At 53.2% G+C, this 26333-nt stretch overlaps 1 protein-coding gene across 3 annotated transcripts in view; it reads left to right on the plus strand.

The window, feature by feature from the left end:
• The window catches only part of ARHGAP35 (Rho GTPase activating protein 35), a 111059-nt gene that overhangs the window by 73763 nt on the left and 10963 nt on the right, over positions 1-26333 (plus strand). For all 3 annotated transcript variants that reach the window (XM_070633056.1, XM_070633057.1, XM_070633058.1), the window contains exons 4-5: positions 22763-22840; positions 24441-24572. In XM_070633056.1, coding sequence (XP_070489157.1) covers positions 22763-22840; positions 24441-24572 — 210 coding nt within the window. The remainder of the gene's footprint in view (positions 1-22762; positions 22841-24440; positions 24573-26333) is intronic.

The raw sequence follows: 26333 nt of genomic DNA on the forward strand, positions 1-26333 counted from the left end.
ACCCGGCAGTGGAGCAGCCACCCTCCTGAATGCTGCTCTTGGCAGAGGGAGAGACTTCAGGAGGGTCCCATGCCAGCGGTTCATGCCTCGGCCTCCCTTAGCTTCTGCTCACAAGTCGTTGGTCAGAACTGGTCATGTGACCTCGCCTGACCACAGTGGGCAAGGGAGTTCGCTCCCTTGGTCCTGGGAGAGGAGAGTGGGACAGTGGGAGAAGCCGTGACGACGACACAGCCGCCTGTCATTGTTTGAGCTCCGTTTAGAGTTTCTGGTGTCTGTGTTTGTACATTTTCCTCTTAGCACACCAGCAGAGTGGAACGCCTGTGCCCTTAGTTGTGCAGAGAACTTCCTGGGTGATCTTTTGGAGGAAGAATGTTCTGCGCTAATCTCTTTCCCCTTTTCTGCATGATCCTACTTAATCCCCGTACAGTCCTGTGAGGTAGAGACTACTGTTTTCCTAGTTTAATGATGAGCTGGTATTGAGGAAAATGAAATCATTTGCCCAAAAGCGGCTTAACTAATAAGTAGCAGACTCAGCTCAAATGTTGATCTAATTCCAAAGCTCAAACTCTTAATCGTATTTATTTTATTTATATCGTGAGGCCTGAGTGTCCGCAACTTTGAAATGAGCGGCTTGTTGGACTAGCTCATCTCCCAGGGCCTCACTGAGGTGGAGGTCTGTCCGCCTTGCCAGACCCAGCACAGCAGCCCTGGGTGACCATGCTTTGAAACGCTGCCCTGCGGATTTGGCCTGCGAACGGAAACAGCCTGCAGCGGAATGATTTTAAAGAGGAACTCTCGACAGGGCAGAGAAACGTGATTCTTGGTGGCACCGGCTATTCCTTTCTTGCCCGATTGTAGTGTGAACCTTGGCAGCCAGCAGTCGTGGTGGCTTGCTGCGTTTGATGGAAATGTCCAGAGCCGGCGTTCTTTGTAGGTGGGGGATATATGTACAACAATACGTCACGTGCTTTCTCTGGCCTTCTACGTAAATCTGGCAGTTGGGAGACCAGCTTTTAAAATAGGTTAAACTTAAGACTGGATTCTTTGCCAGGTCTTTAGGTTTCAATCTCCTTTTTAAAGCTTTTGTTATTTTTGTTGTAAAATAGATACTCCTTGTTAAAAATAATCAAAGGCAGGGTGTTTAGAAATTGGTGCACTCGTGTACTGTTGTGGGAATACAAATAGATATGGCTGTTTAAAAAGACAATTTGGAAAAGAAAAAAAAAGACAATTTGGGGGGCTGGCCCCATGGCCGAGTGTTTAAGTTCGCGTGCTCCACTTCGGTGGGCCAGGGTTTGCAGGTTCGGATCCTGGGCGCAGACGTGGCACCGCTCATCATGCTGAGGCGGCGTCCCACATGCCACAACTAGAATGACCTACAACTAGAGTATACAACTACGTACTGGGGGGCCTTGGGGAGAAGAAGAAAAAAAAGATTGGCAACAGATGTTAGCTCAGGTGCCAATCTTTAAAAAGAAAAAAGAAAAACAATTTGGCGGTGTCTTTTAAAAAGTTTGAACTCATATGTCCTTGGTCCTAGCCACTGGCCCTTCTGGGCATTTGTCCTGTAGAAATGTTTGCATGTGTCCACAAAGGTCTGTGCAGGGGTGTGTATTAACAGGAGAACCGTGCATCCGTACTCTGGAGTACTGGGCGGGTGTTAAAAGGTTAGGTTTATGTACCAATATGAGACTATATCCACGATTTATTGTAAAATAAGAAAAGCAAAGTAATGTGTGTAGCATGATCCCATTTATAAGGTAGAAAAACCTGTGTGTTTATGCTCATGACTTGATGGGGAAAGGTCTAGAAGTAGAAAAGATTTCAGGAGTGTCTCCCCAGCGGCTCTGTGAGGGGAGGGAGATTTCAATAGGGGTAGTGGTAAAAAATAGGGCTTTTACTATTTATATATAGTCGCTATATTATATGAAAATAAATTTAACAATGTATGTAATTTTGTAAAAAAATTGAACGGTGTAGAATTGTTTGAAGTAAAAAAGTCAGGCCGCTTCCCTGCCTCAGAGTGACGCGCTATGAGGAGTTTGGATTGGCCCCTTGCGGAGACTTGCTTTCTCTGCACATACATACACATAATGTGTAACAAGGGCGACTTGTCACGCAAATGTGGCAGCACCAAACACACTGTTCTCTGACTTTCTCTTTTTCCACCTAAAAATGTATTGTGGGCGTTTCCCCGTATCAGTAGATACAGATAAACTGTTGCTGTGCTCCCACCTCCTCCTCTTCCTCCCCCTCTTCCTCCCCCCTTCCTCCCCCTCTTCCTCCCCGTCTTCCTCCCTGTCTTCCTCCCCCTTCCTCCCCCTCTTCCTCCCTGTCTTCCTCCCCCTTCCTCCCCCCTTCCTCCCTGTCTTCCTCCCCCTTCCTCCCCCTCTTCCTCCCCCCTTCCTCCCCCCTTCCTCCCTGTCTTCCTCCCCCCTTCCTCCCCCCCTTCCTCCCCACTTCCTCCCCCCTTCCTCCCCCCTTCCTCCTCCTCTTCCTCCCCCTTCCTCCCCCCTTCCTCCCCCCTTCCTCCCCCCTTCCTCCTCCTCTTCCTCTCCCTCTTTGTCTTCCTACTTTCTAAATGTTCCTCTTCCTCCTCCCCTTCCTCCTCTTTGTTTGCTGCATAATGTTTCTTCGTCTGGATATATCATAATGTATCCTGTTGGGGGACATTTTTTCCAGTCTTTTATTATAAACAGTACTGCAATGGACATCTGTCTGTAGGAGTGTAAATACACATATGCACAAATGTGTGTGTGCAAATATATCTGTAGGATAAATACCTCAGAATGGGCAAAGGGTATATACATTTTATATTTTGATGAATATTGCCAAAATACTGTCTATGTACCACTCCCATCAACAGTGTCTTATGGTAGCATGGAGTTTTCTCTAAACAGTGATATGTTAGAATTGGAAGGTGCCTTAAAAATCATCTGGTTCCACTCTCTACAATATGAGTAAATGTCACGAACATGTTGAACAAAAGAAGTCAGAAACAAAAGAATATATACTGTATGATTCTGTTTCTATAAAGTGGACGTATTTTCCTGTGCTGTTAGAAGTCAAGATAGTGGTTATCCTTGGTGGGGAGTAGAGACTGGAAGGGGGCTTCTGGAATGCTGAGTATGTCCTGACTCCTGATCTGTTTACATGGGTGTGTTCACTGTGTTAAAATGCATCATGGTACGCTTCTCCATAAACTCATAAATGTGTGTCACACTTCAATAAAAGTTCTTTTAAGCATCTAGCCCAGCGCTTTCACATTACAGATGAAACCCCAAGAGTTGAAGGGTTTCCTCCCTCCCCGCCGTCTGCAGCTGAGATGTCCTGAGGGCCTTGTGCTGGAGCCCTCGCCTGTCTGCGCGGTGGAGCTAGCAACGCTGTTGGCACTCGGGAGGGCTGTGAGTGTGTGGCGGTGTCTCTCGCCTTGAGGCCCTGGGAGAAGCATGGTATGTCTGAGAGCCCGCTGCTGTGTCAAATGGATTTCTGGTTTGATAGCTCACCCTGCTGTGTGTGGGGGAACCCCACACAAGGCCTCGCACCCAGTCCGTAGGCGAGCTCCAGAAGGTTGCTGCTGAGGACCAGTCCGGCGCCCCGCCATGCCAGCCGGCCTCTCACTCGGGATGTCTTGTGCTCGAGCCTTTTCCCTGCGTCCTAGTCTCTACGCTCCCCTGCTGCTTAGTCCTCTTCAGGCCAGTGCCTGTTTCCGAGAATGTATCTTTTCAGTACAATTATTTGCTGAAAATAAAAAGAAACAGGTTCCTTTCTGTTGTACCCTCCCTGGCCTGCTTTGGGAGGGGGTGGAGTGGATTCCGAGGAACCGTCCACGTGCTGTGTGACTCGGAGACGGGAGCTGCCAGCCTCCAGGACCCTTCATTTTGCTCTGCAGATTCTCTCTGGAAGTTTCTGTGCATCAAAGCATAGCTGGGTCTTCGAGCATTACCCGTGGTCAAAAATTGTTGCCGCTGAGTAGAGATGAAGAGGTATTCTGCTGTGTTCTTGCTGGCATGCACACGCTGTCGCCTTTGCTAGTGCCGGTAGCCCATCTGTGTGAACTGCCCTGTTTGGTCCTGAGTTAGAGTAATGGCTGATTTCCAGGAGCCAGCCCTCTTAATATGACACCCTCGCTAGATGGTCTGTTCCCTGTCCTTACAAGACCAAGAGATTTGCATAAGCTTCAGGTAAGTGTGTAAAGTCCAGGCTGGCCTCCTCTTAGATCGTAAACGTCCCTGACACGTGGAGGAAATGTTAGAGAAGGCTGTTGATCTGTTCTAAAGCGGCGCTGGTAGGTGGGTACAGCACTGGGGGGAAACAGGCCAGGTGTGATATTGAAGAAACAGCAAATTGGTTGAGTCCTTATTTTGAATAGCTGGGTTGGACACTCTCTCACTAGAGGGTTCCCACGTGGGACCTCACTCCGAGCCCCTAGCCCACCCCGCCGCTTTCTTCTTTGACTTGCCTTCGCCCCTCCACTCTGGCCTCAGCAAATCCCTCTGTTATCAGAGACCCTGCTCGACTCATGCCTTCCGCTGACGACCATTCTCAGTGGAATTCACCTCGCCGCCCCTCCTCTGGGCTTCTGTGCCAGTCCTTGTCTCTGTGCTCTGCTTAGCAGTCACCATGCCCTGTCTGTGGCTTATCTTTTACTATCTTTGTGTGATTTCACTTTTCACATCTTTATCTTGTCTCCCTAAGTTATCACCCCCTGAAAGGAGACGGCAGTGCTGTTCATTTCTGCATCCACAGATGTATGGGATTTAGTGTAGCGTGACCCAGGTAGTGCGCTTTCAGCACTGGTTTGTTGTGGTGATACCTGGGTGCCCAAATGCCACTGTAGGTCATACCGTATCCTCAGAGAGGAGATTATCATAAATTGAAAATCCAATTCCTAATTTATTTTGTGAACTTGAGCAGGTGGCGTCTTTCTTTAAGTTTTCCTTTATAGCATAGGCCAAATTCCGTTAAAAAACTGTGACAAATAGTTTTTAAGTTCCAGCTGACTCAGCGGACCCTCTGAATTTGGGGTAGTGTTTGCCTGACCAGCCGTGTCAGCTCAGCGCAGGGCTGCCCTGGCTCGTGGGGCTTAGTGGAAGAGGATTTCACCTGGGTCCTAAGGCCAGTATGTGAATTCTTTGAGAAGAAAGAACGGGCACAAAGCCACATGGACCTAACGTGAGGCCACAGGTCTCAGAAATTTACAGAATGAGCAGTCCTAGCCCGTCTTTGATGGCCTGTCCACATATAAAGCATGGGTCTAAAGGATCCTTTCCCCTCCGTCTCTTCATCAGTTATCAGAAGACCACCTTTTATAGCCTTCCCTTATATTTTGTGACAGTTACTTTATCAGCTATTAAATCCTAAAAATTGGGTCTTTTGTAAGATTTTTATTGTTACAGATTTCACTTTCTTGTTTTTATACCAAAATTATGTTTCCTAAATTGTTTTATGATATGTTCTAATAGATAGTAGAATTCATCTTTTTCAGTTCTACTTCCCACCCCTCAATGGTTTTCTTGACCAGAATATTCTGTAGCCTCGCAATGTTTACTTTTTACCATCCTCAAAGAATAATTAAGGACCTGCTACGTGCCAGTTCCTTCAGGCGCTGGAGATGGAGAGAGGCACAGGACACTCAGCTTGCCCGGGAAGGGCTCCCCGGCCAGAAGACCAAGTCAGGGAAGGGAGTCGTTGGTTGCAAACCTGCCCTTCCCTCTTCCTCCAGCACGCGTGCCCAGCTTCATTTCTACACGCCGCAGCCCCCGGGGGCCCTGGGCAGCCCTCCAACCTGCCCTGGTGTGATGTTTTCTTTTGGATCTTTTAAAATAGTTTTACTATTTTGTTTCTTTTTTTGCAAAATATCTGTGCAATTTTTGGAATTATTTCATTTGATGCATTTTAACCATTCTATTGGGATTTTTATTTGGTGTATGTTTAAAATGAAGTTGACCATCTTTGTAATGTATGGTTTTGCAATCCAAGATCGCAGTATCTCTCTACCTTTTTTTCCCTCGTTTTTCTCACATTTAATCAGTGCAGTTGTGTGTTTGTGCTTTTCTAGGGTGAGTGGGGTTGGGGAGTGCAATAAAGATGTTTGGCAGTCTATAAATATTTCTGGCCCTGTAAAGCACGAGGCGCTTGCAGTGCTGAGGAGATCCTGAGGGAGCCTGAGGCCAGGTCCCACTGGAGAGACAGCTGCACAGAAGAGAAAATTGCTAGTTAGTAGTTCGCGGTAGTGAGTTTGCCTGGGGTCCACGAGGCCGAGGTGTTAGGTGGACGTCAGAGGAGGAGGACATCCCGTGAGCTGGCTCGGTAAAGACCTAGGGTGGGGGGTTGGCCTGAAAATAAGTTGGATTCTGTAACAGAGGATGGGGAAGAGTCTTCTCGGCAGGGACCGTGGGCCGAACGAGTGAGGTGGGGAGGTGAGAGGTGCTGTGGCCACAGAGCTGTGTTGTCCCAGCGTCCTTTGACTGTCAGGCTCCAGCACTGGGGCCTGGCTAGGGCTTCTCAGGCTCCAAACCGCCAGCTCTTGGATCCCTAGGTTGTAAGGAAGTGCTTCTGCTGAGGGAGAGGGAAGGAGGCCACCAGGACTGTGGGTCCCTCACCCTTAAGGGTCAGTTTAAGATTTCATTTGGAAAAAGGCTTTTGTCACCCCGAAGAAAGCTCGTCAGCGTTGCTGTCGTCACTGGGAAGGTGGGGTTTGAAGGTTTCGTCCGAGAGAGTTGCTGAGCTGTTCAGCGTGGAGCGCTCGGAGCCCTGTCCCTCGGTGCCTCCCCGCGGCGGTCAGCCGAGTCCGCAGCCTGCTCTGAGCGCCGCTGGCTCTCGAGCTGCCCCTGCGTGAAGTCTCCTCTTCCCGGTTTCTGGTGAGAGCCTCTTGGTGATTGGTCTTTCTGCTTGTGGTCTCACGTCCATTGAGTCCCTTTTCCTCACTGCCGCCAGTATCTTTCTAAAATAGATGAGATCACGTCACTTGCCCTGTTTAAAATCCTTCAGTGGCTCTCCGTCGCCGCCGGGTAAATTTCAGTGCTGTTGCCGGGAGGACCCTGCCCTGCCCATCGTCTGGCCTCACTTCTGGCCCTTTCCTTCATCCAAGATGATCACCTGCAGCCGCACACATGAGAACGACAGACAGTGCTTAAGCTTTCGTGATAGTTCTGACCACAGCATTTTTGCTTGCGGTTCCATTTCACGGGTTCCCTCCTGGAGTCCTCCTCTGACCGACCCTAAGCCAGGGCCCCCACCCTGTGCTCGGTGGCGCTCTGTGCAGTCCTCAGTGAACACTGACACTGGACTCCGATTATCTTCCTTCCTCAATGGGCCCTAAGTTGCTTGAGGGAAGGGACTGGGTCTTCCTCATTGTGTCCTCCAAACCAGGGACACAGGGCTCCTCTAACTGATTGTGAATGGCCGAATGGTGTAGAGACATTCAGAAGACCTCTTCCCTCAAAAGTTCCATTCAGCGGGAATGTGGACTTGTGCACCGAGAAGAGGAGACGTAAAGAGATGCACGCGATAGTAAGGGCTTGAGCAAGGCTGTAGCCTTAGCGGGAACAAATTTCCCTGTGTTCTTGCTGCACGGGGTGGAGGGCGTGTCGCTACCGGTCCAGGGGATGTGTGTGAAACTTTTGAGCTGAGACGTTTAAATAGACGGGCTTGGAAGGAAAGGAGCTGCGAGTCAGCGGAGCAGAGGAACAGGGAGCGACAGGCTGCTGGGACCGAGGGGGCTGTCCTGAGGGGGCTGGCTGTGGAGATCCAAACGCATCCTTCCCCAGTTTGGGGGGAAGTGTCTGTAGAGCACTTTAGAATTTAGGGTTCCAAATAGTATGGAGAGGCGGCATTGTTCACAGTAGGCAAAAAGTGGTGAGAACCCAAATGCCCAGCTGAGATAAGCGTAATGCGGCCCAGCCATACAATGGAATACTATTCAACCACAAAAAGTAATGAAGTACCGATACGCGCTACACGTGGATAGATCTCGAAAACAGTGAGCCGAGTGAAAGAAGCCAGTCACGAAAGACCACGTCTTGTAGGATTCCGTGTATATGAGATGTCCAGAATAACCAAATATGTACAGACAGAAGGTAGATTAGTGGTTGCCAGGAGCTTTAGGGAGGGAGGCATTCAGAGTGGCTGCTCAGGGGCTCGGAGTTTCTTTTTGGGTTGATGAAAATGTTCTAAAATTGATCGTGGTGATGGTTACACAACTCTGTAGATTTACTAAGAAAAACCACTGAAATGTGCGCTTGCAGTGGGCGAGCTGTATGTGAATTATATGTTAATGAAGCTGTCGTGAAATAGCAGTCAGAGCAGTAAGTGGTGGATGGACGGGCAGATGTTTACTCCGGGTCTGGTACTTCGGAGTTTCCAGGGTCCACAGCAGCCTGTGTTAATTCCGAGTGGAGCCTTAGAGAGGAGCCCTGCTCTCACCAGGGTTCCTCACTGCCTGCTGATTCCTCTCGTCTCCCTCACGCCCCCTGGGACTGCTAGCAGGGGCTGGGCAGAGATGGTGTCAGAGCCGCAGGCACTCACAAAAGTGAACATTGGCATCCGGGCCGGTCTGAGCAGCCGTCGGCAGGGCAGACTGTTAGAGGACACTCTCTTCTTAGCGTCGAGGGTTTGAAGACCGAGAGCTTGACCGTCCCGTCCTAAATGACCGCGGAGTGAATGGTCTGTGGGTGTCCTTGGCCTCAGAGGAGCGGCCGGTTTCCTCTGCTGGCCCCCTGGAGGGGAGCTCCACACACCAGTGTTAGAGCTCTCTGCTCCCAGGGACTCCTGGGTGGGAGTCAGCCTCTGAGTTCTCTCCGTCTCTGTTTTTCTGTCTGTTTTTCTGTCTGTCTGCTCCATTTTCAGGAATCCTTCCTTGAATACCCCCCTCCCGCCTGCCCACGGCAAGGTCTGGGGTCGCTGCTGGAAGAACCAGTAGGCTCTCGATCGATCGCGGGTGCGCAGCCCTGGGGGAGTGCCACCTCTCTGCGCTGTCTCTGCCACTGTGCTTATTTCCTGCCGCTCTGTGACACTGTAAGGGACTCGAGGGCAGGGACCATCACCTGGCACAGCAGCTGACGCATAATAGGCACTCAGGCATTTATGGGCGGAACGAGTGAGTGGTTCTTCCTCCGTACTTTAGATTAGGGCGGGTAAGGAAATAACATCCCTAGAGGCAGAGGAATTCTGGAGGGTGGTCACTCAGATCTCTTGCTGGCGGGAGTCTGTCTCCACTTCGGCCTTTCTGTTTCCTTTCCCGGGCTCAGACTGCTTCCATCAGCGGCGTATAGCATACAAGTCAGCTTCACCTTTGAAGGCTGCAGGTGCCGCTGCCACAAGGGCCGTCTGTGGAGCTGGCTTAAATATTTGTTGTGTGAGGGACCTAGTGCAGTCAGAGCAGGTAACTTGGGGGAAAGCAGATTCTCAGACCCCTAGAATCCATGACTTGAAGCATTGTGCAAAAGGGGTGCTTTTTACTTAGAGCTACTTAACCCAGGGTGTGTGGTAGGCCTTTGGAGGTCTGTGAAGGCCTAAAAATCAGCGCAGAGATTGTGTGCGCCGTGGCTGGAGCAGAGCCTGCAGCCCCTGTTAGGCTGTCAGGGTGAGAGGGCCGCCTGCTCCCGAAGGTTGGAGAGCTGAGCAGCGCAGCCCCCACATGCCATGACTCCGCCCTCCAGGGGCTCATGGCCCAGGAGAGGGCAGAGGTTTGGCCCTCAGGCACTTGAAGCTTGCGAAAGAGATCCTTGAGGGCAGGGAGGTGGGGTTGTTGGGACTTCGAGGACGAGGAGGGCTGACATGATTGAGTCTGGATCAAAGAGTCCTGTCCTCACAGCTCCCCAGGCAGGAGCCCTTCTGACTCCCACAGACGCCGTGGCCCTGCAGCCCACAGTGCTCACCGTCCATGCCGGCCCCACGGTGTGCCCCACGCCGCCCCTCGGCTCCTCTCCAGAGTGGAGAGTCACTCGTCACCTGCACTCAGGACACACGGCAGTAACAGCAATAGTAAAGCCGTTTGAATGTGGCAATGTTAGCTCCTGGCTTTCTTCCACTATCTCATCTCCACAGTAGAGATTGAAAATAGACAGCCGTCTGGGGTGCCCGAGTCCAGTGACTCTCGCTTTGTCCTCCCCACAGAGAGACGTGTTTTCACAGTGATCACGGGAAGCAGACGCCCGGCGTCAGGGAGCGCTTGGACGGGTGGTACGCGGTTCTTCAGCAGCCACCAGCCCCGTGCTTCCTGGAACTGCCCTCCCCAACCCCGCCACACTGTAAATGGAGATGGCTGCTGAGGGTTTGGAAGAAGTCACATGCCTAGATTTCAGCCTCACAGCTAACTGAGAGCGAATTAGAACGTTGCCCTGCTGGGAGACAGTGGGACAAAAGGCCAAGCTATTACTTGAGCTGATTTCCTACAGCTGGTGGTGAACTCCCAGATTGCGTAATCGACTGGGAAGCGCTCTTTATTTAGCCCTAGCATGCGGCACAGAGCCGTCCAGGGTGCCCGAGCGGTGGCTGAGCAGCGTGGCAGGTGTGACCCTGAGCAAGTTCCTCAGCATCTCTGAGTCTCGGTTTCCTTGGCTGTAAAATGAGGATAAAAATAGCTTCCTTGCAGGGTAGTCGTGCGTGTTAAGGGAGAGGATATGCACCAGGTGCCCGTTTGGAGCTCACATTACCAGGTCCTGTGCTCCGTGTTTCCGTGCATCTGACTTCGTTCTCATGGCAGTCCTCTGAGGTAGGTGTAACTTCCAGTGTTGCAATGAGGAAAATGAGATCAGAACGATACAGATCGGAGCTGGGCTTCTAACCCAGAGCCGCTGCCTCCTGGGCCGTGTTGCCTCCCTTCACTGGGGAAATTTGAAGCCCAAAGAGGACAGATCAGGTGGGCCCTGACAACTCCTGGAGCAGGGGACTCGGGCCAGCGCATCCTGGGCTCTGCTTACTACGTGCTGACCCTGCATCAGACCAGCCTTCTTTCTCTCTCATGCCTCACAGCTTCTTTTTTTTTTTTTCCTTCTGACACTAAATACATGGGGTCTTCTCCAACACCGCTTCTCCATCTCTCTGACGCCAGCCTGGTGTCCTAGGATTCAGTTCTGACACCAGCTCCTCAGAGTTGGCATCAGACTCTACAGGTGTAAGGGCTCAGTCCCACACGAGTGCCTTCACTCAGGCACCAGTTGGAAGTATCGGGGCCTTTGCCCACGTTTATGTCTGCATGGCCACAGAGGCAGGGGTTCCCGCACCCTCCCCATAGCTTCAGGAATTTGCTAGAACCACTCACAGAACTCAGGAAAATGCTAGTTACTGTTACTGTTAGAGTTTATTATAAAAGGCACACCTCCAGAACAAAGGACTGCAAGAGACGTGGAGAACGAGGTCTGTGCTAAAGAGCACAGAGCTCCCTGCTGCCCACCCCCACACCCCCGCCCCCCGAGACGCCACCCTCTCGGCACTTCTGCGTGTCTGCCAGCCGGGAGCACTCCTGTCCCTGCGTTCAGGGCTCTAGGGAGCTTCCATTGCGGCGGCAGGATTGATCCAGCTCCGTCTCCAGCCTTCCGCGGGGCAGGGGCTGGAACTACTCACCCTTTCATGGAGGCTGGGTCTTTCTGGTGAGCAGTCCCCGTCCAGAAGCTGTCTGGAGGCTCCCAGGAGCCCCCTCGTTGTCGGAAACTCAGATGTGGTTGGAAGGCGCTTGTTGTGAATAACAGAGGTTGCTTCTATCCCTCAGGAAATTCCAAGGGTTTTAGGAGCTCTGTGCCAGGAACTAGGGACAAAGACCAAATACATATTACCTATTATGCTCCTGCCCTCCCCACAAAGTTCCCAAATGTGAGACCTTGCCAGTGGGCTTCCTCTGCCCCTCTGAGCGCCCCGAGGGCTGAGCAGGCCCTGTGCCCTGGACGGGAAGAGCCGCGCGCTGGGCCAGCCTGCCTGTGGCAGCAGCAGCCCCGGAGAAGCTGGGCTCACGCGGGACGTCTGCTTCCCGAGGCTCCTACATGCTGCGTTAGCTCATTTCCCGTGACTTGGAGATGGTCTTAATCTCAAAGTGGCACTGATCTCTCTTTCTAAGAGAGGAAACCGACACCCCTCCCGCCCGTCAGAACGGAAAGGGCCAGCATTCCAGCCCTTTCTTCGGGGCTTCAGGCTGGTGAAACTGTGAGCTTCATCGCGTGAGTGAACGGACTCGGAATTTTACCAAGTTCCTTCTCACTTGAGAAGCAGCTACCATAAAAAGGCTCCGGAGTCCCACCCACATTCATCACCGCCCCCTTCTAGGGCTGTCGTGGAGGAGTTCGGCGGGACTGAGCTTTAGATCCAGTCAGCGATTTCCCGCAGTCAGCCTGGACCTCTGTAATTCTGTTTTTCAGAGAAGGCCGCTCGTTTCGGTGTGGGTCCTCCCACCCCTCACGGTAACTGTTTAATAGGCGCAGTTGCAGTCTGAGTGTACCAGCAGGCTTTATGTGAGTAATTGCCGTATTTCTGCTGCCGTGAGTTGATGGTAAAGTGCTGAGACGGGTGTGCGGTTTCGTAGCCGTGGCATTGGTGGGTGTTCTCTTACTCAATCTCGCCCTCGCCCCGTAATTCTAGGTTCGTTAGCGAGTCACTTTCCCAGGATCCAAATAGTTTTAAAACAAAGCTTTCTCCACTTTTTTTGACTACCTCCCCTGTGCACGTTTCTCACCACCCTCCCATTTTCTGCTTGCTTGTGAGTTAAACACGAGTCACTTGCATTCCAGAAGCCCCCGAACCACAAAAGCAGCAGCCGGCTCCACTCTGCCTCTTCCAGATAGGAGGAGTTCGTGTGGCTTGTGGCTCAGCGTTGCTAGCGGATTTCCTCAGGACCCAATGCCCTGATCGCAGAGCAGCATGCCCTGGCAGGCTGCCTGGAGAGCCCAGCAGCCAAAGAGAAGTAGGACTCGTTTCACAGAGTCATGCTGCCCTTCCATCCAAGACACAAATAGTCTGGGTGGAAGCCCACATCCCAGAGACAGCTCCGACAGGCCTGCCGGGCCTGGCTGTTCTGTTGCACTTTCCCTCTGCAGCCAGGGGCCTGGACGGACAGGCTGCCCTGCCCTTAGCAGGCTGAGAGGAGAGGAGACTGTGTCTGCCCCGACAGGCCGGACAGCAGGCGGAGCGGCCCAGGGAACAGCCACCGCTCTCGGCTGCAGGGCCTCCTCTGGGCCTCGTGGAGCTGGCCTGGTGCTGCCGTCCGCTTGTTACCTGGGGAGCCCCTTTGGCCCTCACTGTCTCTCCCCTTGTGTGTGTGTGTGTGTGTGTTTCTGTCCAGCTTATGGAAAGGGGTGTCACAGCCCTCTTGTAAGAGATCCCAACCGGAGCCACACTGTGGTTCTGCCCTCTAAGAGTGAGCAGCCCAAATCGGGAGAACACACAGAACAGCAGATGAGCGACTCTGGTGAGATCCTGGGCGTCCTGAGTCCTGTGACCTCACTAGAGGGGGAGGAGAGGAGGAGGCCTTCAGCCAGTCCATGGCGGCAGGTGGGGGTGTGCGCTTGTTTATGAGACACCTGCTGGATGCTGGCCAGCCTGAGGCTTTCTCTTTCCCTCATTACGTGGGCTGGGAAGGCCCGCCGGTGTGCCTTGACGCACCAGGCTGGTGGAGAACAAGCTGCTTGAGTCCACTTCCTCCCTCTCTTTGACTACAGAAGCCCCGCACGTTCATTTTCCAGCATTCATCCCTCCTTCCCTCCTTTCCATGAATGCATACTGAATGCCGTTTCCGGATAGGGTCCAGGTTCACAGAAGGGTAATCAGAAAACCCTGCCTGCTCTCATGGGCTCCTGGGGGGACCAGCACTCAGCAAATAATCACAAGTGTACGGTGACTTTCAGATTTTGCCCAGTGCTATGGAGGAGAAGTATGGAGGCCGTGGAGTGTGAGGATTAAACTAAGGAGGCTCCGGGTGCCTGGGTTCGAATCGCAGCCCTGCTGTGGGTTTGCCATGTGGCTCAGTTTCTTCCGTGGTGAAATGGGAATAATAATGGTCGTACCCAACTCATAGACTTGTCATGAGGGGTTGCTGAGATAATGCGTGGAAAATGCTTCTCCTTGTGCCTGGCCCTCAGGATAAGCACTGAGTAAATGTCAGGGATTATTGTTATCATAAAACTTAATTTCGGTCTGGGAGTCCTCTCTGAGGGAGCAGTGGTTAGCCGGCCAAAAATGGAGGCATAAGTAGAAGAATCAACATGTGGAAAGGCCCTGGGGCAGGAAGGGGCCCGTGCTCTGAGGCCCTGGAAGGCCAGCGGGATTGGAGTGAATGGGGTGGGGGGTGGCAGCAGGCCCCCAGGCCATGTGTGGGGAAGCTGGTATTTTATTCTAGATGCAGAATGGAAGGATTGTAGGCCAGTGGGGGCCACAGTCAGCTTCTCTGCCAGAGGATTCTGGGCTTCTCACCTGTGGAAAGTGCTCTTCCTTAGTGAAGAAGAGAGACTAGGAGCGGGAGGACACTAGGCTGTGATTGGTGACATCTGTGTTGCTGTCGTGGTTCGTTGGGAATCAGGAACCTGAAGGAAGTCAACCTCTGCCTTCATTATCTCTGGGGAGGAATCTGCCTGTGACCTCAGGGCCTTTTCCCCTGGGGCAGCCGTGCGTGTGAACTGGGCATCGTGTGCGGGGAGCTGCGGTAGTGGGTGACTGTACCTGTGTGTGCTGGCAGGGGTGCTTGCTTTGTTGGGAGCTCTTTGTTTAGCTAGGGAGACCCCTCGCTATGGTGGCAGCACCTCTCTTCAGAGCCAACCTGCCATCACCCTTGTGCCATGGGGCTTGCGTGGGTGTGCTGGCGAAGTCACACTCGGAGCCCAAAGGACGCGCGTGTTGTTGGCAGGAGGGTCTCCCAGCTGCTCCTCGCTTTGAACACGCACTGCCGCTCTGCAGAGTGCAGTCTGCTCCCCTCAATCAGGGGTCACACTCCTCTGCCCTCCCGTCCCGGCTGCCCGTACCGGGCTGCATCAACTCTAGGCTGGCCTGGAGGTCACTTTGCCAGTGTGCTTTCTTAAGCACCTCTATTGGGGTTTGCATTTCCTTGAAAGTCAGGAAAAAACCAGCCCCTTGTTTGGCTCCGAGCAGGGCCCAGAAGCCCTCTTTCACAGTTAATGACAGTAAATACATGGGTAGCTGAGCAAGGATCAGCCAGATGCTGGAGCCATATGATGCCCCAGAGCTGGTGTGATATTTTCCTCTCTTCCCCCCAGATCTCTCCTTTCCCTCCCCCTCAGCCTAGAGATTTATGGCGTGGCTGTGTGTACGGATGGTGATGCTAGAAATTTGTAAAGCCACCACGCCTAGTTGTGGGGCTGGCACTGGTCAAGCAGTCATAATAGAGTGTTAGTGGCACTCTGTCGTGGGGAGAACGGGCGTCTGGCATTGCCAGAAACAGATCTTGAGTGACGGGGGAATTACCAGGGAAGACAGCTCACAAAGGGGCTCTGGAGGGGCGAGAGCGACACTAGCGTTCAAGTAGCAGAAGAGTCAGAAAACCCTTCCAGCACAGGGAGCCACAGGGATGGGGACTCTGATGTGCTCAGGGGCGGGCCTTCATCGCAGGGGGAGAGCAGGGCACTCCCATTGGCTGCCTTCTGCCGAGGGGGTTGGGGGGGCTGACGACCCCTCGTCTGCAGCTCTTTTTTTTGAGGAAGATCAGCCCTGAGCTAACATCTGTGCCCATCTTCCCTCTATTTTATACGTGGGACGCCTGCCACGGCATGCCTTTTACCAAGTGGTGCCATGTCCGCACCCGGGATCCGAACCGGGGAACCCACTTGACCGCTGTGCCACCGGACCGGCCCTCGTCTCCAGCTCTACCCACTCCCTCTCCAGTGGACAGACGAACACTGAGTGGGTGTGAGTGAAGAGATGAGTGCCGGTGACTAAACACAGGGCGATCGGAATCCGTATAACCCAGAAGGAATCTGGCGTTTGTAGGATGTGTCTTCCGTAGAATGTTTAAGGGAGAAGGGAACAGGGGTGAATGTCGGACTTAGGAGCATAACATTTAGAAGCACAATCATCTAAGACAGAGACCTGAGTGAGCCCGTTCAGATCCTGTCCCCTTTGTTTACTCAGCTCTGTAGCCTTGGGCAGCTGACTTAGCCTCCCTGAGCCTTCATTTGCTGTCTGTAGAGTGGGAATAAAAATAATATTTACCTCAAGGAATTATTGGGCAGATTCACTGATAATTCTAGTGAAGAGCTTAGAAAAGTGCCTGGTATATAGTAAGCCCTCAGCAAAATTATTATTTTATTGCCTTTATTATTTCAGTGTGCCAGCCATTTGTATCATTTACTTTCATAGAAGTAATCTCAGTATTCACCACGTCTCAACAGCGTCATTAATCAACACCCCCATTTTTGATGAGGGACCCAAGACTCTGGAGTGACTTGTCCTGTCCCCCAGCAGGCTCTAAGACAGAGCCTGAGGTCACTCTAGTGTCAGAGCCCATGCGTGTTTGTAAGTATTTTTCTGCGGACCGGCGTGTTTTGGCTAAGCCCTGAGAAACGGCCCTGCCTAAGGCGGGCGCTGCTGTCGAGGCTTGTTGAGAGGGCAGGGGGGAGGCACAGGAGGCCGGTGCTCTGCTGGGGCTTTGCCTGGGGGCTCCCCATCGTTCCCGCAGCAGCCTAAGAAGGCAGGGCTCGAACCCCGGGCTCCCTGACAGCACAGTTCGGTGCTCCTCCACCTGCCAGCTTGCTTTCCACTGCCCTCGTTAGGGTACCGGCTGCCCCCTTAGCCTGTGCTAAGATCTTAAATGCGCCCTCCGGGGCGGGGCACGCTTCTCTGTTGTACTGGGAGGACGTGGAGCCCCGGCCCAGCCTTCCAGCCATCGAGTTGCTCCTGCCTCTCCCCTCGGCGCTCTGCTGCCCCCTAGCCTTTTGGTCTTCCGTCGAGGCGGGTGCTGCCCTGCCATCCCCGAAAGAAGGCCCTGGATGTACCGTTGGCATTGGACCCGCCGGGACAGCTTCCTGCGGTTCCCCAGAGGCCAGCCCTCTTCAAGACAATTTGGATTTCTTGCCTACGCGGGTCTCCTTCTCTCCCTGAGTGCCCGGCATCGCGCTGGCCTGAAACTTAGCCTGCCTGCGACGCAGCTCGGGGACAGATGAACGAGAAGGGGAATGGCCCACTAGATGTATTTCCAGCCTCCAGGAAAGTCGGCAAAAACTGTTTAGTAGCTGAGACCTGTCTGGTGTGGGGATATTTGGAGCACTTGGCAGCACCAATTAAAATTTTTTTAAAGGACTAAAGTGCTGAGTTTTCGTATCTAAATATAGAAAGTAAAAAATAAACAAGTCAGGGGGCTGGCCCCGTGGCCGAGTGGTTAAGTTCGCGCACTCCGCTGCAGGCGGCCCAGTGTTTCGTTGGTTCGAATCCTGGGTGCGGACATGGCACTGCTCATCAAACCACGCTGAGGCAGCGTCCCACATGCCACAACTAGAAGGACCCACAACGAAGAATATACAACTATGTACCGGGGGGCTTTGGGGAGAAAAAGGAAAAAATAAAAAAATTTAAAAAAAATAAAATAAAATAAATAAACAAGTCAGAATTTGTCTTGGAGGAAGTATTGATTTGTTGCTAGAAAGGAAACTTAGAAGGAACTGGGTCCTGGTGCGATGAGCTGAGGCGAAGCCTGACCCGGCAGGCTGCGGGCAGACGGCCGCCAGGGCCGCTGGCGCTGGGGAGCGGGGCTCGGGATCCAGGAGTGGAAACTTGTTCGGGCATTTCAGAAGTCAGACACACCACGGCAGGGGGGGATTCTCCCCGTGCTGTCCGGGCTCCCGCGGGGCACCCGTCCATTTTCCTAGTGCCCTCCTGCCAAGTGCAGCAGGCATCTCTCGGGAGTCAGGGTCAGCGGCAGCCGCTCCGACTGGAAGTCGGGGTGAAATATGTCAGTTCTCAGCCATGGGGACCGCCTCGTGGCTGGCACTGTGGGCCATCCAGCCTTCTTATCCCACCAGAATAGTGCTGAGGAAGACGACGCCTGAGAGCTCTGTAAAGGAGCCTGTCTGCCTTGCGGGCGCTCAGTACGTATTTACTGAAAGAAAGAGTAAGTCTCTACTTTTCTCTTCACTGTTTCTAATGTTTTTGTGAAAGTCATACATGGCCATGGTCAAAATGTAAATAATGCAGAAGTTCTTGCTTACATAGAAAAAGCAACAATTTTAATACTTTTGGGGAAGGCTTTGTTTAAAGTATCTGCCACCTATTTTTCCTTGTGTATTGCCCCCGATTTTACTGAGTCATAGAATTCAGGAGTCAGAGACACCTCAGGCCTGGGCTGTCTTCTCGAGTGGCAGTTCTCCAAGCATGCTGCCCTGACCAGCAGCATCAGGATCACCCCGGGGCATGTGGGAATGCAGGTTCTTGGGCCCCACCCCAAACCAGCAGCCTCAGACTCAACGGGCAGGGCCCTGGAACCTGTATTCTTTTCTTTTTGTTAAGATTTTATTTTTCCTTGTTCTCCCCAAAGCCCCCTAAGTACATAGTTGTACATATATATTTTTAGTTGTGGGTCCTTCTAGTTGTGGCATGTGGGACACCGCCTCAGTGTGGCCTGATGAGTGGTGCCATGTCCGCGCCCAGGATCCAAACCAGCGAAACCCCAGGCTGCCACAGCAGAGCGCGCGAACTTAACCGCTCGGCCCCGGGGCCAGCCCTGGAACGTGTATTATAACAAGCCCTCCAGGGCATTCTGATGCCTGCCCAATTTTGAGAGCTGGCGATTGAGGACATAGTAGGAAAAATGCAGGTCCTAGAGTCAGGTGGGGTTCAGATGGCAACTCACTAGCTCTCTGACCTTGTTCCTTAACCTCTTAGCCTCTGCGTTGCCGCGTGTAAAATGGGGTTAGTGACAGCCTCTCTGAAGGGGCTGTGAGAACTCACGTCAGAATGCTTTGTGAGCGCTTCTCGTGTGCCGCACACACAGTAAGCATACAGTAAAGGGTTTGTTGTTGTTGTTAGCTGTCTTCCTGCACCAGGTATTAATCTTGCCAGACAGCTCCCAGAGGGCTATCCGGGGAGGAGCGAGGTCACCAGCTCTGGCCGTTCTGCCGAATGACGCCGCCGCTCTTCGTAGTCATCTTACACATTGAGAGAATGTTGCCCTCCTGAATTCCCATTCTTAGTCGTGCCTCTGTCCTCGAGCTGTTGAAACAAGATTGTCCTCCGTGGCGCTTGACCAGATCTTTGAAGATAGTGACCTTGGCCGTTCTGAACTTTCTCTTGTTCCATTCCCAAAGTAACTGAAACAGAGAAGATTTTGAAACCAGCAGGGCTTTTTTAAAAAAGGAAGAGAAAAGAGCTGTAGCCAGGCCCCTGCTTTGGCAGTGGATCTTGGGAGAGTTCTGATGGCTAGAGAGGCCTCAGAGTTTACGGTCAGAGCTTTCTCAGCTGGGCTCGTGGGCGTGGGGTAGAGAGTGTGGTTTGCGGTTACTGTCGGTAAGGACTTGGCTTTCTGTTGGCAGGTGTGAGCCAGGGTCGCCCCGGACTGCTTCTGTGTAGGGCCGTGGGTCTCAGGACGCACACCCCTGAGAGTCCAGCGTCTCTGCCCGGCGGCCTGCTGCAGGCCCCCAGCCCTCCCCCTGCGCTGGGCTCGGCTCCTTGGCAAGCTGCACGTGCGTCAGGCGGCCTGGTTCTCACCTGCGGTGCTCGCCCTGTTTCACTAGCAGCCGTCGTAGGGTTTGCAGTCTGCTCTAAGGTTTTGTTTTCATTTAATTGATGTCTAATTAGTAGTTGTGAAAAAATTGTACTGGCCAAGCAAATGACACCTTTCCTAAATTATGCTGTGGTGTTGTGCAGGGCAGCGGCAGAATTGCTATTTTGAGGCGGGATTTCGTAAAATAAACATGCATCCAGATTACAGGAAATACTAAGTTGATGATGAATTGGTGCTCTGGAGCTGGCCTTGCGCTTTCACGTGCTTGCATTTTTGTGATCGTCATCTGGTGAGGTGTCAGCAAGCCCACACCTCTGATCAGTCCCAGGGAGCTCATCTGCCCTTTGTCTTCCACCCGGGGATGCCGGGGCAGGCGGTCATCAGGAGACAGTGCAGAGGACCCCGCCGTCCACGCTGAGGGTCAGGGTTGCCAGAAGGTGACGGACGGCGTGAGGCTGGGGCAGTCAGAGCGCGCCTCCTGCGCCGGCGCTCAGGAACTGGGCCCTGCTGCTTTATCAAGGGCTTTCTAAGCTCCTGCCACTTCACTTGTAGCATTGTTTTCTTTTTGTCTCAGAGAAGGCTGATATCAGGTAAAGGGAAGAGCATACAGGAAATAGTCATTTTTTCAACCTGGGTGAAGGCTGGAGCCTGCTGACACATGCTCAGGGCTTGCCAAATGTGGATGAGTTCATGTGGAAGTGTGCGACATGTGTTACCCGAAATGCGAACTAGATAGAAAGTTTAAACATGTCTGAGAACCGTTTAGAAAAGTCACTGAGCAAAGAGACCGTTGTAGAATTACTGAGTAGAGGTGCTGAGCGGGCTCCAGTCCTGACCTCTGACTGTGGGCGTAGGCCACTCTGCCTTTTATCAGCTGTGCAATTTGGGGCAAGGACTTCACCTCTCTGAACCTTGCTTTTCATCTGTATTCTCTCTCTATCCGGTAGCTCCTGCCATACGGGGCTGAGGATTCGATGGCATCATCATTCATTTAAAAAATGAGTGAGTGGTGAATGGATGCAAGAAAGCACCTAGCCCAGTGCACAGCATAGTGACCGCTCAGGAAATGGCCACCCCCAAAGGGAGGGCAGCAGGAAGGGCACCGCTGAGCCAGGGTGCACCCGGGGCCCCGGCTTGGGAAGGGTCTACACTTCTTGGGTAGTGCAGTGATGGCGGCTCCTCTGTGACTGGGCATCGCACGGTAGGGTGTCCAGGTGATCCGTTAACCCCTTTGCTCTGGGGTGAAAGGCGTGTGCAGTTAACAGTGTTTAAGCCAGGGAATTGATGATTTGCTGGGATGGTTTTCAAAGTTCACCTGCCACCAATCCGAGGCCCCGGAAACAGGCTGACTGCTCTCGTCTCACCTGATGAGTGCCTCTCCAGAGGCAGCAGTGACAGTGATAACTGACTTTGAGACGCTTGGCGCTCAGGAGCCTGCTAATGGACGTCAGGGCCTGGTCCTCTCTGCGCTGCCCACACCGCCTTCTGGTGCTCAGTGGTAGCTCCGGGCACCGCCTCAGTGCCCCTTTGGCTAACCCGAGCTGCCCAGAGCCACAGTCTTCAGAAGGGACCCAGCGTTGGTTTGGCCATGAGATCCTGTCTTGGTTTTCACGATGACTTCACTGTCCTTTAGACTGTGATCCAGGGGGTGCAACAGTGGGCTTTCCTTTCCCAAGAGAAGAGACGGGGTCGGCCAGCAGCGCTTGGAATCCACTCCAGGCTGAACAGCACACTCTGCCGAGGGCGGGAGTGGAGGGTGCAGGGTGTCAGTCTCTCGCTTGATACTTTATATTCTTATGTATATATATATATATATATTTTTTTAGGTCCTCCTGCTTTTTCTCCCCAAATCGCCCCAGTATGTAGTTGTATATTCTTTAGTTGTGGGTCCTTCTAGTTGTGCCATATGGGACACCGCCTCAGTGTGGCCTGACGAGTGGTGCCATGTCCATGCCCATGATCCGAACCGGCGAAACCCTGGGCTGCCGAAGCGGAGCTTGTGAACTTAACTACTCGGCCACAGGCCAGCCCCTGTATATATATATATATATATATATATATATATATATATATTTATTTATTTATTTATTTATTTTTTTTTAAGTATGCTTTTTTGTAAGGAAGATTGGCCCTGGGCTAACATTTGTTGCCAATCTTGCTCCTTTTTTTTCCCTCCGCAAGCCCCAGTACATAGTTTTATATCCTAGTTATAGGTCATTTTAGCTCTTCTGTGTGGGACACTGCCACAGCATGGCTTGGTGAGCGGTGCCATGCCCATGCCCAGGATCTGAATGGGTGAACTTCTGGGCCACTGAAGAGGAGCACGCAAACTTAACCACTCGGCTATGGAGCCAGCCCCATTCTTCTGTATTATTTGATTGAATTTTAGTTTTTTTTTTCCCTACCTAACACTTGTCCTCCAAGCAAGTTCCAGAAGAATCACAAAGTTAAATCTAAAAAAAAAAAAATATTAAAAAATAAGGAAGAAATAAAGGATATCTGATGTAGGAATAGGAAGAGTATAAAATGAGAAAAACCGCTCCTATAGGAACATGAACAAGAGCGTGAATAGAAAATTCACAAAGAAATGCACACTGCCCAAATCTGGTAAACTTACTAGCAATCCAAAAACATAATATAGGTTATTTCTAACAGTGAAAACTTGGAAAAACCTAAATGATTAACAGTGGGACTATTTTTAAAGTTATTATATACTTTGATGTCTTTAAAATCATGTTGTAAAGAATAAGACTATTTAATGATGAAAGTGAATTTACAACGTACTTTGTAAGTAAAAAGAGTGGGTTAAAAGTATTATCTCCATTTTGTTTAAAAAATTAAAATTTAAGAGTGTACATCAAAATATAGACAAAAGTTATCTTTGGCTGATGTTCTTCTATATTATTGTAACTTTTACAAAAAACAAGTATTTTAAAATTTTTAACTGAAGAAGAAAATGGGGGAAAGTGGCTTGAAGCATCGAGGAAAAGCAGGGCGCACAGCCCCGTCGCACGGTGGGTGCCTCTGGAAGCGGTCACCTTCCTCGGGGCCGGGCCTCCCGCCCTCTGCTCTCCGCTTCCTGCGCCCAAGAGCCTGCTTGTGTCTCCCCAGGACTGAGCACCGAAGGCATCTACCGGGTGAGCGGGAACAAGTCCGAGATGGAGAGTCTGCAGAGGCAGTTCGACCAAGGTAAGGCCGCAGCCCTGCCAGCGTCGGAGGCTGGAGCCGGTCAGGGCGGGAGCTGCACTTGCGCACTGGGGGCCTCGGGGCTGCTCCTGCCCCACGCCCCCCAGGCCAAGAGGTGCTGGCTTGGGGACTGAGGAAGAGCAAGCGTCTGACCCGGTTAGCCTTGCCTCCATGGTCACACCCCCACAGAGGAGGGGGCGGGCCTGTCAGCACACGGAGCATCATCCCCGCCAAGCAGCCCACAGCACTGTCCCAGGTCACACTGGCGTGTGCCGCATTCTCCACGCAAGAGCTTTGCTTCCCGGGGCCTGGGCCATGCAGGCATGACTGCAGATGCGTGGTATCAAAGTCAGGTGACAGTTCTCTTTTGCTGGGGCCCCCGGAGTACCCGCAACCATGACTACCTTCCTCACAAAGTCCCTGCACAAGAGAAACACAGCGAGGGGACGTTTGTGATTAGCTGAGCCTTGGGACCCAGACTCCCACAGCTGAGCTCCGGTGAGTTAGCCCAGCTCTCGGCGGGGACTCCCGTCTCCTAGCCAGCTCGGCTTTGAGAGGCCTGGAGTCAGCAGCCGGATCTGCTTCACCCTAACCCAGCGGCCAGGCCCCTGCCTCTTAGAACTGAGCATGGTGTGGAGGAGAAGTCACCCCCGCCCGTGCCAGAAGCAGATGACCAAAGCAGTAACAGTTCCCAGATGTCAGTGGCCAGAGAGGAAGGTCGCCTGAGGTAGGGTCCGCCACACCTGTAGCTGGGCCTGAGGGGACCAAGCCTGGCCCAGAAGCCAGGCAGCCTGTGCAGGCCCGCGGGACAGGGCGGCTTCCAGTGTGCAGCTGCAGGAAGCAGACGCCCGCCCAGGCCCCAGGGCCAGAGCGCTCTGCGACACCACGGTCAGTCTCTGCTAGCCCGCCCTGGGAGCGGGTGACGCACGAGAGGAGGGAAACACCTGTTAATCTCACGGGAGAGGATTCAGGAGGTCACAGCGAGGTTATCGCCATGCACTTGACCACGCGCTTGCATATACGCAAGAGTCTGTAACCCAGTTTATACCCCCCACCCGTGACAGCTCTTCCCTGTCAGTGGATGGTTCTTACAAATCAGGAACACAATAAAGTACGAAGGAAAAGTTGGAGACCGAAGTCAGTGGTGTCGTAGCTGGGAGGGGCCTGAGGGAGAACAGCGAGTCTGCTTGCCCTCCTTCCACGATGGTACCATTTTTATAACCCGCTGTGGACAGTGAGCCGGCCTTTTAGGAACACGCCCTCCTTTTTTCCGTGGTGGAGAGGGTGTGAGGAAAAGCACATCCACGCCAGGCCCGGGGACTGGGAGGGAAGGAGTGCAGCTCCTCTGCACGGAGGGTGGCCTTGGACGGGGACGGCGCGTGGCAGCCTCTGTCTGGATCTCAGAACTTTTCTCAGCAGCGCCGGGGGGTGCCCCCTCCCGTGCAGTCTGTCATAACCCGAGTCTCTGCCCAGGCGCCAGGCCAGCCCTGGGCGGCCTCCCAGGCGCCTCGAGGTTTCTCTGCCTTCCCCCGGGCACTGAGTTTTCCCTTTGCTTCTGCCCAGCTCTGATTGGTCTGGCCTCACTCTCCCAACTTCCTTTCAGACCACAACCTGGACTTGGCGGAGAAGGACTTCACAGTGAACACGGTGGCGGGTGCCATGAAGAGCTTTTTCTCAGAGCTGCCAGACCCCCTGGTCCCGTACAACATGCAGATTGATCTGGTGGAGGCGCACAGTGAGTACTGGCTGCCGCCTGGCTCTCAGGCCGTGGCAGCGTGCACGGACTCTGTTGGGCGCACTGAGGGAGAGGGGTGCAGCCCCAGGGGAATGGGTCCTGCCCCCAGCCGGCAGGCTCCATGGCTCTTGGAGCTGAGGCTCAAAGGATGTAAGGAAAGAGAACCAACAGGTAAACGCCAAAGGACTTTGCATACTAGGCCCCTGCTTCGCGGCCACAGTGCTTCCCTGAGGGCTCCATCAAGAGAGTGGCGGGTTCCTCCCGAACTCCAGGAGTGAAGAGCCTGATTTGGGGGTCAGACTTGGGTCAAGTCCCTGCTTCTTGGCTGTTGATGGTGTAAGCTTGGCCAGTGGAACCTTCCCCAACCCCTCGTTTCCTCCAGATACTACCCGTCCTGCTGTGTGCGGGATGTGGATAGGAGCGGCCTGGAGGCAAGGCTGGAACCCCTCTTGAGCGTTTCGGGCCACTTTCCTCTCCCCTCTTGCCCCTCTTTTCTCCTCTCTCTTGTAAGGAAGTCGGCACGGGGTCTGGGGCCAGGCAGCCTCTGGAGGCAGAAGGACAGCTCCAGGGGCCCTGGACATAGGATCACTTGGGCTGCAGCAAGTTAGCACCTCTGCTTGCCATGGCCACCTTTGTGTGCCATCTCGCCTTCCATGACAGCTGTTTCCACCCTGGCCCACCTCTCTCAAGAGGCATTTGTCCACCCAGTTGGGAGCCTTCCCACTGGGCAGTCTTTCCTGCACTTTGTGTACTGCTGCAGCGGGCCTGACTTGGGCGCTTCCCACCGTCTAGCACTTTCTCCCTTGTCAGCCAAAGGCAGCCTTCCCGATTTGCACCGCTGGTGGGCGAAGACCCCCGGAAGCAGCCGCTGCTATGCAGCTGCAAGAGGGGGTGTCTGCCAGCGGCCAGGGCGGTGGGGCAGAGGAAAGGGAGCTGTGTGCCATGGGCCACGGGACTTTGGTCTCATGTTGTCACTGTCCAACTCAAAAGAGGGAGATTGAAGCAACACGGTTCACTCACAAAGCTGACAGGGTGGGCAGAGACGGGGGAGGTCACGAGTCCACGGGGCTGTGAGTCCTGGGTCACGGGCTCTTAGTGGGTTCACGAGATGGAGGTGCTGCTAGCAGGCCGTCCCTGAACTGTGGAGGTGCTCGTCAGAGCCTGGCTGCTGCGGGCTGCGGGGCCTCCTGGCCACCTCTGCATGGGGTGTGTTTCCACCACCGGGAGGACCCCTATGCCTCGTGTTACCCACGCACTCGGTGGGTTGAAATTGTGCACGGCTCCTAACCTTACCGAAGACCTCCAGGGATGGGGGAAGCACGGAGTTCTAGGACTGTCACTGGGTTGCCTGGCCTTCTTTCCCATCTGCCTTCTGGAGACAGGAGTCAGAGTTCCCCAGATGAGTTGGGGTGGGGAAAGGTGCCGGCTCCTGCTCTGATCCTCCGTCCAGAGAGAGAGGCCCTCCCTGCGGTCCCTTCTCCAGCAGGCTCCAGGCCGGCCCAGATGTGAAACACAGAGCAGACCTCCGTCTGGAGCGGGCTTGCTTTCCTCCTAGCGTGCCTCGGACGCAAGGTAGAAGAGAAGGTGTGGGCTGGCCCACCTGCTGGAGGCCCGAGCCTTCCTGTCAGCATTTGTCTTGACTTGGCGCCATCTAGAGGCTGGTGGCGGCCCGGCACCCCACGGCGTCCCATTGTTTCTGCGGGAACTGCTGACATAGCATCTCCTTGTTTCCTGGAGGAGTGGGGAGAGGGAGGTGTCATT

This window comes from Equus przewalskii, chromosome 9 (genome assembly GCF_037783145.1).
Source record: "Equus przewalskii isolate Varuska chromosome 9, EquPr2, whole genome shotgun sequence".
Classification (NCBI taxonomy): Eukaryota; Metazoa; Chordata; class Mammalia; order Perissodactyla; family Equidae; genus Equus; species Equus przewalskii.